Source organism: Fukomys damarensis, unplaced genomic scaffold (genome assembly GCF_012274545.1).
Source record: "Fukomys damarensis isolate Sample0158 unplaced genomic scaffold, DMR_v1.0_HiC HiC_scaffold_23, whole genome shotgun sequence".
Lineage (NCBI taxonomy): Eukaryota > Metazoa > Chordata > Mammalia > Rodentia > Bathyergidae > Fukomys > Fukomys damarensis.
This window is the reverse complement of record NW_022900935.1, coordinates 59,737,870-59,751,630: the sequence shown is the minus strand read 5'-3', so window position 1 is coordinate 59,751,630 and position 13,761 is coordinate 59,737,870. Positions and strand designations below refer to the sequence as shown.

At 50.0% G+C, this 13,761-nt stretch overlaps 1 protein-coding gene across 2 annotated transcripts; it reads left to right on the top strand.

Moving 5' to 3' along the window:
- Window positions 1-5,279: 5,279 nt before the first annotated feature.
- Window positions 5,280-13,677, top strand: Wbp2 (WW domain binding protein 2). 2 transcript variants are annotated; one of them, XM_010618414.3, is made up of 8 exons: window positions 5,280-5,414; window positions 8,080-8,188; window positions 9,442-9,577; window positions 11,109-11,201; window positions 11,757-11,891; window positions 12,109-12,231; window positions 12,607-12,683; window positions 12,780-13,677. In XM_010618414.3, the coding sequence occupies exons 1-8, from the start codon at window positions 5,356-5,358 to the stop codon at window positions 12,831-12,833; spliced, it is 786 nt and encodes a 261-aa protein (XP_010616716.1). In that variant the 5' UTR covers window positions 5,280-5,355; the 3' UTR covers window positions 12,834-13,677. The 2 variants fall into 2 exon arrangements, with proteins under 2 accessions (XP_010616716.1, XP_010616717.1); XM_010618415.3 differs by lacking the exon at window positions 11,757-11,891.
- The last annotated feature ends 84 nt before the right edge of the window (window positions 13,678-13,761 follow it).

The following is a 13,761-nucleotide window of genomic DNA, read 5'->3' as shown; positions in this document are numbered from 1 at the left end:
GTGCAAGTGCTGCCAACAAGCCTGGGAGCAGCCCCAGCAATGTGTTCACAGGGTCATGTTTTCCTAAAACTTGCAAAGAGGTTGGGCATTGTAGCCGGAACCAGTTAAACTTATTATCTCCTGCACTGTGACTTCCTCTTCAAGACATTTCCTCTCCTGTCAAGAGGCCTCAGTGTGGCCTTATCAATGTGCACGCATCATCAGGGATTTTGTTTCTTAAAGAGGGATTCCATAGTTTATAAGCTTCAGGCCCCACAAAAGCTGGATCTGCTTTTACCTCTGTATTGGACAAAAAAAGAGGGGGTACAAGTGAGTGGGCTGTACGGGACAGTTTCTGCACCTCTGCCTTGCACCCACCCCCCTTTTTTTTAGCACAGGGGATTGAAGCCAGGGCCTTTGCACTGGGCTACATCCCCAGATCTTTTTGTTTGTTTGTTTGAGACATAGTCTTGCTAAGACAGAGTCTTTGCGGGGCTGGGCTTGAATTTGTGAGCCTTCTGCCTCAGCCTCCCAGAATGCTCTCCACCATGCCCACCTCCAATTTCCCTTTTATGGTCATTAGAGTAGCCATTAATGCCTAGTCACAGCTATATGGTTTTTCCTTAAAAAAAAAAATCCTTTTTTTTTTTGAGACAGGGTCGTGCTATGTAGTCCAGGTTAGCCTTGAATTCACTATGTAGCCCAGGCTAGCCTTGAACTCAGGGCAATCAGCCTGCCTCAGCTTCTTGAGTACTGGGATTACAGGTATGTGCCACCATGCCTAATTTTTTTCTCTCTTTTTAAAGTTGATTATTAATATTTAAAGTTGTAGGGCCAGGGATGAAGCTCAGTGGCACAGCTCCTGCCTGGCAAGTGGGAAGACCTGAGTTTGATTCCTGGTAAAAAGGAAAAAAAATTAACATTGCAAATCTGTGCATGGTGGCACACACCTGTAATCCCAGCACTGAGGCAGAAAGATTGCTAGGAGTTTGAGGCAGGCCAGCATGGGCTATATAGTGAGTTCGAGGCCAGTTTGTACTACAAAGCGAGACTCTGTCTCAAAAAAAAAAAAAGTTGTAAACCAAGGAATGATAAGCAAGGTTAAAACAAAGCAAAGACAGTTTTATGCAGATGGAAAATAGATTTGCAAATTGAGAAACACAACTCAGGTGGAACTAGACTTCTGATAAAGGAAACCAGGCTTGGGCTTTTATCAATGCCAGCTGTTGGAAACTGATGCTACAAGGGTAGTCATGAATCGTGTATGCCCAGGGGGGTGTATAGGTTAAGAAGCAAAAAGGTCACTTGAGGAATTTCTCAAACTTTGCAAGGTATTATTAGATTCTAGAAAATTATTCCCTCTGGCTGATAAGATGCCTGTGTGGGGTCCTTCCTCCTGTCAGTATACCTCTGAGGCATAGGAAAGAATTTTGCTCCTTTAAACCAACAAAAACATTCTGCCACCAGTTTAACTCTGGTCAAAGTGCACATAGCAAAAAAAAAAAAAAAAAAAAAAAAAAAAATCAAAGTGCATAAAAGACTATATAAGTCCGAAGAGCTGGCATGTGCCTGGAAACTCAGCACTTTGTGGGTTTGAGGACAGGAGGGTGGCAAGCTTGACCCCAGCTGGGCAATTTAGCTAGACCCTTTCTCAAAAATAAGAAGTAGCCAGTATGGTGGCCCATACCCATAATCCCAACACTTGGAAGCTGAGGCGGGAGGATCACTGTGTGTTTGAAGCCAGCCTGGGTTACACAGTGTTCAAGGCCAGCTTGAACTACATGATGATGCCCTGTCTCAAAGGCCCACACAAACAAAGTAAAAAACAGGATAGGGATATAGCTCACTGCAAAGGTTCTGGGTTCAATCCCCAGTACCACCAAAAAACAAAACCAAAAATACTATTCAGGGCTGGGGATTTAGCTCAGAAGGCTCTGGCGCCTGCCTTGCAAGCACAAGGACCTGAGTCTGATCCCTGGTACCAACAAAACAAAATAAAACAAAACAAAAAAAACTATGCAATGGCCCCTGAGTTACCAGTCCATCCCAAGTTCCCAGAACCATTCCTGAAAAGGGTAGTGTCACGTAAAATTTCTGGTGGATCTTTCCAGAAATTTTACATCTACAGTCTATATTTCACATAAATAGAAGTATATTTCTACATCATTCTGAATTTAATAGAGCTTGACAATTCATACTGAAATGGCACACAGAGGGCAGGCCCTCAGATGAGGAAGAAGGGCACTTAGAGAACTGAAGGGAAGGCAGTTTATTATCCCTAGTGGGCCCAGCGGAAGTCACCTTCCAGAGTCTGAGCCCTGTTTCTAAGTCTGTTCTCATATTTATCTGTTCTTCAGCCAGGGCAGGGGAGCAAGCAGAATTTTACAGAAGTAAAACTTAGCAAAGGGTCAGGAAGTGGAGGTAATGTTGCTTTTTAAATTTTTCTCAGTTTATCTTTAAGACATAGGGCAAAAGGGAGGTACAGGCAGCTGTTGTTTCAGGGGTTCATCTTTCAGGCACACTGACCTTCATGGGTTTACAGGAAAGGCAAGTCCTGAGATAGGAGGGGCAAGCCTTGAGATCTGTCAGCCTTGAGACTGTCAGTCTTTGTCGGGCTTTGAGACTGTTAGTCTCTGCTTTGTCTTTTGTTCCTTTCCACTTCAATATCAGCACACAATTTGACTTAATTTTTTAAAAATGTAACATAGACTAAGTGTGCCAAAATTAATCAAACCCATTGCATGGGGGTAGATTTCACTATGACCATTTTTTAAAAATTACCTGTATTTGTTACCTCTTAAAGAACAATGTGACCTGGGCACTCCATTTCCACTAACGGGCCTTGTTCCAAATTATTTTCCAAACAACACTGCAGTATACCTAGGAAGTTTAGTTTATTTCTCTAAACAAGACTTTTCAGTACTGGGATCAAACTTGGGACCTTGTGCTTTCAAGGAGGGCAGTGGAAGCACTGAGCTAAATCTCCACCCCTAAACAATACTTTTTGGAAGACAAGCCCTGTGGAGTTTCTGCCGTTCAGCTGTTTCAGTTTAACCTACTTAATTCTAGAAGCATAGTACGCGCAGAATTAAAACTACAGGAGGAAAAGTTTTTAAAAAGTAGTTTCTACAAGATGAAAACTCAAACTATTGTAGCAGATGTTCCTTTAAACACCAAGCTATCTCAACACTCCTGAGACAGAAGATTTGGTCTACTAAGGAACCCAGCTTGATAACTACACACTTATTTATTTATTGGTACCAGGGATCCAGCTCGGGATCTTGGGTTTGCAAGGAAGGCGGCAGCACCACTGAGCTAAATCCCTGGCCATAACTACACACTTCAGACTTCACAAAGTTAACAGTAAGTTACATGTCTTACCATAAACATCTCAACCTATTCAGCCAAGGTGCAAAAGCATTGCTAGCTCTGCTTTAGCACCTAAAGTATCACAGTATCACTTAAAAGTAGAAAATCTTATCTCCCCCTTAAGCAGTTATCATGCCATACAGACTTCAATGTTAACAAAAAAAAAAAAAATTTTTTTTTGAAGACATCAGTGGGAATGAAGGTAGAGTACTGAGCACGCATCCGAGTCCTTCTTTGGACAGAGCTTAGTCGCTTCTTCCAAGCATGACGTGTCGTCATCTTCTTCCAGGGGCGACATCTCTTCAGTGACAGCCGCGGTGGTTTTGTTCAGTGGTGGGATCATCCTCATCAATACCGAGACTCAGCTTGATCATCCTGTAAATCCTGTTCACGCGTCTGGGGGTCTTCCAGACTGAAGCCAGAGGACAAGAGCGCAGTTTCATAAAGCAAGATGTCCAGACCCTTTACAGACTTGTCATTCTTGTCAGCCTCGGCCTTTTGCCTCAAGGTCTCCATGATGGAGTGGTCGGGGTTGATCTCCAAGTGCTTCTTTGCTGCCATTGTTGAGATGTCTCTCAGGGCTTGGACTTTCGTGGTTCTCTCCATGTTTGCCATCCAGCCATGTGTGATTGTCACAATACAGCACGGAGATGACTGTGACCATCCTTAATTCACTGCGAGGGCCAACATGATCTTGCGAAGGACTTCATCATAATACAGTATTTTCCAGGGCAGCAGTTTTTCTTTTGTCATAGAGGAGAAAATCTTTCTCAAAAGCTAAGTCAGGCAGGTGGATGGGAGGTTGGGTGGCACGTTTCAGGAAATCAAACGCTGATCCCTTAAGACTAAATACACAAGAGCCAGGGATTTAATTCAGTGGTTCCGCCACCTCTCTCTTGCAAGTACAAGCTCCTGAGCTCGATCCCCAGTACAAAAAAAAAAAAAAAAAGATTAAATACACAAGAGAATAGTCGACTGAGGACTAAGGACCCCACAAGCTCCCTCAAAGATTCAGCTTGGGGTGGAGTTTAGATAACAGTTGTAGTGCAGGCGCCAAGTGCTGAATCACGAGCTGAAAAGAGTCAACTTTGTTTTGGAAATCATATCATCTGGTTGTGGGTCTCGCACTTCATCTAGTATCATTCAGTTTTTCCAAGTCTTGTTCAAATCCTCCAGGCGAGACCCAGAAGGGCGGACTGGATTGCAAAGCCCTAACATTTTAGAGGGAGCAGCGCCACCGCGAGGCCAGATGAGGTGGAGGCGGCGAAGGTGGGCTCCCTTCCTTTGGCTACAGGGAAAGCAAGCGGAGGATGGGCGGTGGGTGCATGGCTCAGCCTCCGCTCCCCTCACAGGTTTTCGTAGCCCACCTGGAGGACCTTAATTCAAGTGTGGCAGTTTGTTCTCACTGGGCAGTCCATTACGCCCTGTAAAGGACGGGGGTCTTTCGCTCATCTGTAGGGCCGCACTGACTACTCAAGACGGGGCAAAACCACACACAGGTGTCCTGCTCTTACGCAAGAAAAAGTCTATCAAGAGAATAAAGGGGCCCTTTAAGTGGTTGTTTAACGCTTCACACACCAAGTTCAGGTTACAGTCAGAATGCGCTCGATTAGCACGCATCCGGGGCCTTCAGAATTAACGAGGGTGTGAACAGCTGTTTAGTTCGGTCTGAGGGGGCGGGGTAGGGTGTCAAACTCGCCCTATGGTCTGGAAGACTACAAGTTCCAGAATGCACCTCTTCCCCCCAGCATAGGAAGAGGCCGAGTTGTGGGAGTGCGGCCTGCTGAGAATTGTAGTCATCAATCTGTTTGTGATGCAGGGTGTACTAGGGGGAAGGGAGAGGGAGTAAACTACTATCACGTGACACTCGGGCTCAAGTGATTGGCTCAGCCTCCATTCAGGAGTTATGATTGGCTAGTTGAAATAAGAACGACGCCATTAGAGGCGGGCTGAAGAGGAGCGCAAGCGCAGTGTGTTGCGAGTCTCGGGACCCCTTTCGGAGAGACCATGGCGCTCAACAAGAATCACTCGGAGGGCGGCGGAGTAATCGTCAACAACACGGAAAGGTGAAAACACTGCGGAAGGATCCTGGAGAATCGAAGGGCGGGTGTCGAGGATGTGGGGAGTGGGCTGCAGGCAGTGGAGAATAAACCTTAAAGAGGGCAGCTGATGGAGCGCTGGTGGCCGGGCGGGGCTGGGGGGGCGGGGATGCCGCGATCAGCGGGGGCATAGTGCGGTTGGGCAGCTGGATGGGGACGGGATTTGGGTAAGTGGAGCCTGGGGGTCATTCTTAAACCCGTTCGTAGACTCGGTGACTGTAAGGGCCGGGTAGGGACTTCAACAAAAATAATTGCCCTTTATTGGGCGTTTACTATCTTGTTACTACCCGGTAGCAGCTGCGACTCTTCCACCTTATTTAATACATAAATCTTGTGTGGCAGTTTATTACACACATTTGTGGGTAGGGGATGTGAGGCCCAGTGAGGTTAAGTAGCTTACAAAGACGTGGATTCCGGAAAAGGAGCCTTGGTCCCAAAGTCTGTAAGTTTAGCTGCCGGTATACAGCCTTCCAGTAGATTCCAGAAGCTCTCCTATTCCAAGTGAAAAACTGAGGCCCCAGAAATAAAATTAAGTAGGTAACACTTGTCAGCTCCCTAAGGTAGTTGCTGGGAAGACGGGGGGTCTTTTGTAAAGGTTAGCTCTTGCTTTTCTCTTTTGTTTTTGTTTGTTTTTTGAGCAAGGTCTTACTATGTAGTTAAGGCTGGCCTTAAACTCACTAGAGCCTGCTTCAGCCTCCCGAGTGCTAGGATCACAGGCGTCCATACTACCCCTTGCTTGCCTTTTTCTCTCCAGTATCTGTTGGCTCATTCCCTCTCCAGAGCCGAGGTCTCTCAGTTTAAACGTTGTGTTCCATCCTCTCCACCCCCTGCCCTCTGACCTCTGTGCTCCTTGGACCCTTCTCTCTCTCCTTAGGCATTGAGAATTGGACCACCCAACCCTGGGTTGAGCTGTGCTCACTCTCTATTGCCTATTGAAGGCAGAGGGCCTTAGGAGGAGCCTGAATCCTCAGGGAAGATGTGGTGGAGTCAGAGTTTAGGCCCAGTTAAGGCGGACGCGCGCAGCCTGTGTCCTGTCACTTGGGAGTGCTTGAGTTGGAGGAAAAGGAAGGCGGGCAGGGACCCAGGCCTCAGAATGCTATCTGCACCTTACCTGCGCAGCCCAAGGGGCCCAGCCTGTTCTTGATAGTCATTTCTTTCCTCTTTGATGCCCCTTTTATTGGGCCGCTTCTCTTTCTCACCCTACCCAGTCAAGAGAGTTGTGGTATTTGGGAGGGGAGGAGGTCAATAAATGGAACAAAGTGCATTGAATTTTTTTTTTTTTTTATCATGTAATCAGAGAAACATCACATTGCTCACTTGTTTGTTGCATCTCTGAGTGAGAACCAGTTCCTGGGCCTGGGCAAATACTTTTGATGTCGCTTAGCACTGTCTCTTGGGACTTTCTTTTTCTCTTAGTGAGATTTTCTGGGACAAGAATCTATCTTTCCTGCTAGGCCTCCTACCTGGCTCAGGGCTATTAAATAAAAGTCTCCTTGTTTTGTTTTGTTGGGTTTTTTTTTTTTGTTTGTTTGGTTGTTTTGTTTTTTGTTTTTTTTTTTTGTTTGTTTGGTTGGTTTTTTGAGACAGGGTCTCACTATGTAGTTGAGACTGACCTGGAGCTCACTATGTAGCCCAGGCTCCCAGGCTGGTCTCGAATTCACAGTGATCCTCCTGCCTCAGCCTCCCAAGTGTTGGGATTACAGGTGAAAGTCTCCCTTGTTTTAGCTGGAGCATGGTGGTACATGCCTGTAATCCTAGCACTTGGGAGGCTGAAGCAGGAGGATTGCCAAGAGTTTGAAGCCAGCCTGAGCTACATAGTGAGTTCATGGCTAAACCTGAATTACAGCACAACCCTGTCTCAAAAACCTAAAAAAAAAAAGAAAAGAAAAGTAAAAAGTGCTTTAGCCTCATTTCTGTAAAAAACTGTGCTCATAATAACAGAATTTTAAGTCCAGGGTTTCAACTTTAATATTTAAAATAGTGAAATGTCAGCCTGGCATGGTAATACACTCCTGTACTCTCAATACTTTGGGAGGCTGAGGCAGGAAGATCTCAAATTCATGCCAGTGACTTAGGGAGACTTCATCTCAGAAATTAAACAAAGCTGAAGACCTTGAGTTCAGTCATCAGTAAAAAAGAAAGAGCAAAGGGATGGTGGGAAAGAAGGAAAATAGAAGTGTGACTGTGTGTGGTGGCTCGTGCCTGTAAGCCTAGATGCTTAGGAAGTCAAACAGTTTGAGGCAAGCCTGGGCCACTTGGTGAGATACTGTCTTTCTATTTTGAAAAGACTAAGGATGTAGCTCAGGACTCCCGAATTCAGTCCTCTGTACCTGGGGCAAGGGGTCGGTGGGTGTATAGAAGAGAGAACCCAAGTCATCTCACCCACTTCAAGGGGTGAGGGCATCTCTGAGAGCTCAGCAGTAATGCTGCAGTGCTGGTAACGTGGACACTGTATAAATGGCTTTAAGGAAATTCTCTGGGCCCCCACTTGCTGGTCTCTTCCATGACTGTATTAATGGTTTCCTCACAACTCTGTTGAGACAGCGTGCTAAGCAGCCTTTCTTAGTGCTCGAGGGTGACAGGTAACTTCTCCAACTGTCTCATCAGGCCCCTTCCTCTTTACTCTTCTCAGCATCCTCATGTCCTACGATCATGTGGAACTTGCATTCAGTGACATGAAGAACGTGCCAGAAGCCTTCAAAGGGACCAAGAAAGGTACCGTGTACCTTACCCCTTACCGGGTGAGTTGCCCAGCCTGAGAGTTTGGCTGGACGGTCCCGTGTCTCTTGGCTTCAGCCTCGTGTGTCTGGTGGCCTCTAAACCCTGGTGAATGTTGGTGCCTTGCTTCTCCTGTTTGTCTGTCACATGCTCTTCAGTTCTAGAACCACTGGGCTCTTTGTGCAGCCGAGCTGAATGCTGCGTGGTGAATCTTCAAATTTCAGAGGCGCTGCCACAAATCTCTAGAGTGGATGCTGCTGCCAGGATGACTTCGGTTTGGAGTATCCTGGGAGCCCTGCATGCATATCCAGAGTGAAAAATGTGCTAAAAACAGGATACAGTGGCTTGAGCATGGCCTCCAAACTGGGCAGAGTGCCCAGCAGAACCCCACAGAGAGAAGTGCCAGACTGCAGTATGGGCCGTGCCCAAGAGCTGGCCACACAGACCCTGAGAAAGCAGTATGAATGGAGTTTCAGAGCAGGGTCACTGCCCAGCTGCCTACTGGTGAGACCTGCAGATGACTGCAGGGAGGGGAGTGCATCGTCCTGTTTCGAAAAGTCACCATGGCGAGCAGATGCAGTGACTGTCAAACCCCCGTCTCTGGAAACTCAGGTCTCCACAGTCAGATTGAGTCCAGCCCATGGTTTTGAAACCCCTGGGGTTGTCCAGGCGCACAGTGGAGAGCTCTTGCCTTGGGGCAGAGTGCCATCTGCAGGAAGGTCACTATGGCCACAGTGGCTGAGGCCCCACCATGGTTCTTGGCAAGGCTCATGCCGATTCTGCCACTCCTGGAGCCCTGCCCACCCTGCCTCCACCTCCCTTTCCCTAGTACAGCAAGTCCTGGACTTACGAACATTCACGGTGCGACCTTTCACAGATGAACTGTATAAGACTCACTGTGGGTTCACAGACAAAACCGACTTAAAAATAGTTCTCAGAACGGAGTGCATTCGTAAGTCGGGGACTTACTGTGTTGTAGGCCCCTTTCTGATGCCCCACATGTGCCTCCTCCTCCACCACTTTGGTGACGGCAGTCTGTCCTGCTCACAGTTTGTGATCAGCACATTCCTGTGTGTTCGCGAGTGCCCAGGCGGCACTGAGGCCTGTTTTTTGCAGAGCTCTCTGGGAGGACCTGGTGCAGAGGGCCTCTGGGTCCTGGGACAGGCTGCCCACCTCAGCACTGGCAGCATACTCATTGCACACAGAAAATGGGTGGGAAGCGATAGCCCAGTGGGCTGTGGTTCTGGCACAGAGGGCCCTTGTCTTCTCCCCACAGGTCATCTTTCTGTCCAAGGGGAAGGATGCCATGCAGTCCTTCATGATGCCGTTCTATCTGATGAAGGACTGTGAGATCAAGCAGCCTGTGTTTGGCGCAAACTATATCAAGGGAACTGTAAAGGCTGAAGCAGGAGGTAGGTGACAGGGGAGCTCAGGAACACAAATGGGGCTCCGAGGAGATGCTCTGGGTGTCTCTGACTGCCACCTTGGGGACACTGCCTTTGGGCACGCACTGCCTCAGCTTTGTCCATTTCCCAGCTCTGTATTATCTTCAAGAAGAATGCCCGCAGCTGGGTATCACACATGTGATGCCAGCACTGAGGGAGGCTGAGGCGGAAGGATCACAAGTTTGAGTCCCTCCTGCAACTTGGCAAGACCCTATCTCAAAAAGTTAAAAAAAAAAAAAGCCACCGATTTAGCTGAGCGGTTCTGCCACCTGTCTTGAGGGTACAAGGTCCTGAGTTCGATCCCCAGTACAAAAAAAAAATTTTTTTTTAAAGGGCTCCCTAGCCCTCCCACTGTGGCTCAGTGGTAGAGTGCCCATAAGTTAAAATCTCCAGTACCACGAGAAAATAAAAACCAAGAACTAAAAAGATAATGTCTAGAGCTGGACAGGGGGGCACAACTCTATAATTCTTAGTTAATCAGGAGGCTGAGACAGAAGGATTGTAAGTTTGAGGCCAGGGTAGGCAACTTAACAAGGGCCTCTCTCAGAAATAAGAGGGGCCAGGGTTTTAGCTTAGTGGTTCCACTGCCTGCCTCGTAAGCACAAGGACCCGAGTTCAATCCTCAGTACTGAAAGAAAGAAGAAAGGCTGGGGATGTAGCTCATGGTAGAGCACGTGCTTCACATGTGAAGCCCTGAGTTCAGTCCCCGGTACCACAGGATAAAGGACAATTTGGTCATCCAGCAGCACTGAACACACGTGGGTTTTGGTTGCCCAGAGCTGGGAGATGCTGGGATTAATGTTGGTAGCTCAGTCACCTCTGGAGAGGGTGAAGTCAGTGGAATGATTGACTTGTGCACTGGGCAGTGTGCACAAGTGTAGATGTGTGGAGGGACTGTGTCCTGTTGCCATGCAGAGGCAGCTGTCCCTGGGGAGATTGGACAGGACCTGAACCTTTGCAGACACCGGAAGCTCCTGTGACAACCCTGGCCCTGCACACCCAGCCAGGCCCAAGCTTGCTATTGCGGGGCTCTTGATTCCCCTTAGGGCTGAAGCCAAGCTGGAGTAGGCAGGGTCTGTCCTCGGCCCCCTCAGGATGAGCGATCTGCTCTGAACTTGAAACATTCGTTATTGCCAAGCGTGCTGGCTTTATTGCGGGTGGAGAGAACCTCGCACACTGTTAGCTGTAAAGCCAGACCGTGTCACCCTGTGCTCGTGCTCTTACTGGGCTGGGGTGGGAGGACAAGCGTGTTCTATGGAGAAGCCGCTGTTCCAGAAGGTGACGCCGCACAGCAGGAGCCAGGCCAGTATGTAGCACCAGGTGGTCCGTGAGTGACGGGCCCGAGAAACAGCTGTGGGAGGAAGGCTGAAATCCCAGCCTTTGCCCTCTGGTCCCCAGGCAGTGGGGTGGGGGTGCTGGGAGGACACGAGCCATCACTGCAGACATAACTTGTTTTCTTTCCCTGTGCTGTTCTCTTACTGTCCTTGCCCCTTCTCAGGCGGCTGGGAAGGCTCCACCTCCTACAAGTTGACCTTTACAGCAGGGGGTGCCATTGAGTTTGGACAACGGATGCTCCAGGTGGCATCACAAGGTATCCAGGCTCTAAACGTTAGGGGCCAAGGCCACACTGAACATGTCAGGTTTTTACTTGACCTTGTTTTCCTTTGATTTTGTTTGATGAGCACCAAGAGATAAGTATCTGGGTCCAGCCGACCAGCTGGGAGATGGAGAGAAAGCTGTAACTCTCGTCCCCTCTTACACCGCAGAGCCTGGGCTTCCTCTGCCTTGAGCAGGTCTACAGAAACCTGACAAAGCTGTTTGGACTCAGCGTTTTACTGTGGCCTCATAAAAACAAAAGACCCAACCACTAAACTAAATTAAGCAACCATTAAACTCCCACGTGTTCCACCACCCCCTGGCTCCTCCTCCACTCTGTCCCGAGGGCCCCCATATCACTCACCTCCCATCTCCTGCCCGGCTCTGGCCTCTCCCCATCCTGCATCCCCAGACCCAAGTGCAAGTGTGGAGTGGCATGGTGAGAGGACACGTTTGTGGGCACGGTCCTGTGGTATTCTGCGGGGCCACCCTCCCCAAGGCCCGAGGCAGGTGACACTCAGAGCATCTCTCTCTCCCCTTGTACTTATAGCCTCCAGAGGTGAAGCCCCCAATGGAGCCTATGGGTACCCTTACATGCCCAGCGGGGCCTATGTCTTTCCCCCGCCAGTCGCCAGTGGAGTGTACCCCTGCCCTCCTGGCTACCCCTACCCACCGCCCCCAGCTGGTGAGTGTGTCCTTTTCTGCCCACCCTTAACCCCACCGACTAAGCACCCCTTCCAGGCAGGGGATGCGAGGGAAGACCTGTTCCTTCGCTTCAGAAATAACTGCTGCAGAGGCTTGGAAGGTGCCCCGAGGAGCTAGACGGGGCAGCTTTTGGGAGGTGGCCTTCTCAGAGGGCGAGGTCTGCTGCTTACTGGGTCCCTGTCACTCTTGTGGAGCAGAATTCTATCCAGGGCCTCCCATGATGGACGGAGCCATGGGATACGTGCAGCCCCCACCACCACCTTATCCTGGACCCATGGAGCCTCCAGTCAGCGGCCCTGATGTCCCCTCCACTCCTGCAGGTGAGGCCCCTGGGCCACCGGAGCCCCAAATGAGGGGAGGTCTCCTGGCCTAGAGACCACCCCAAGGAACCAACAGGGTGGTGGCCTAGTGGCAGAGAGCTGGATTGCGGTGCCTGCTGTCCCTGTGCTAGTCGTGTGGCTTCCCTCATATGTCCCAGTGTTCTCATCTCCATAAACAGATGGTCACGGGACCACTGGTGGGCTTGTGACATGGGGTGAGATGTGACAAGGGACTGGAAAGGACAGTGCCAACACGCAGCTGGTGCTCTGGAAGCTGCTGCTTTTGCCGATGGCCTGGGTCATCAGTGGTGGGGACTGGGGCTCACCGGGCTGGATGGAGAACTGCGGACACCTGTCGTGTGTTTGCTCCTGTAGCTGAGGCCAAGGCCGCAGAAGCAGCTGCCAGTGCCTATTACAATCCTGGCAACCCGCACAACGTCTACATGCCCACGGTGAGTGGCGAGTGGCCTCCCCTCGGCCGCACAGGCTAGGGGTCAGGGGAAACCTTGGCTCATCTGAACCTCTGACTTGCTCTTTCCTCCCTTTAGAGCCAGCCTCCGCCACCGCCCTACTACCCCCCAGAAGATAAGAAGACCCAGTAGACCCCACCCACCTCCCTGCCTCCCACCCTCGTGGCTCTTTCCTACCCCTCCCCACGGGGCTGGCTGCCTCTGTACTGGGAGGCCAGGGAGAACCTTGATGATAAACAGTAACCAGGAACTAGCTTTTTTGGGAAGGTGGGGCCCCGGCCTCACATGCCAGCTCTGCCATGCCTTCCTCTCGCCCTCTCTGGGGCTCTCCTCAGGACCATGGAGAGTCCTGTGATTCCTGTTCCACTCTGCTTCCCACGGAGGGACTCTCTGGCCACCTCCTCCACCACGGTCCAGCCCCCACAGTCTGGTAGCAGTGCCGCACTCAGTCTCGTGAGCTTCACGAGACCAGCCGTGTGTCTTTCCCGCCTGTCTTGCCAGGGCTCGTTCACATCCCTCCTGCTGGTCTGTGCCCGGCCCTGGGGGGGCCACTGTCCTGACACTGTCGGCGCGCGTTCCATTCGGCCAGGCCCAGGCCCCAGTCACGTCCACCCTCCCTACCCTGTCTGGACAGTGTGTTGCCGCCTGACTTCGGGGGCTTTGCTACAGTCCAGGGGTTGGGTGGTATCGGGCAAGACCCCTGCAGTCGAGCCCGTCTGCTCTCTGCTAGCGATTCTGGAATTTGGTTTCCTGCTTATCTCCTTTCCTTCTACAAGAGGCTTCCTGTCGGGAGCCGTGGAGTGCATGTCTGTCCCGTCATGCTGTTTGGGGGGCTGAGAGCCAGGGCTCTGCCCTGTGTGCTGATCACCACTGCCCAGGCCCCTCAGCCTGCCGTCCCTGAATGCAGGACCTTCAGCCTCCCCTGTCCCCAGATGCACGAAGATTTGCTCTCGACTGTTTCTGGATTGACCACAAAGTGAGGAGATGGATATTTAAAGAGAATTCCCTATTTATTTGACAAAAATTTAGTTAATATATTAATGTAAAATAAACCCTGTTT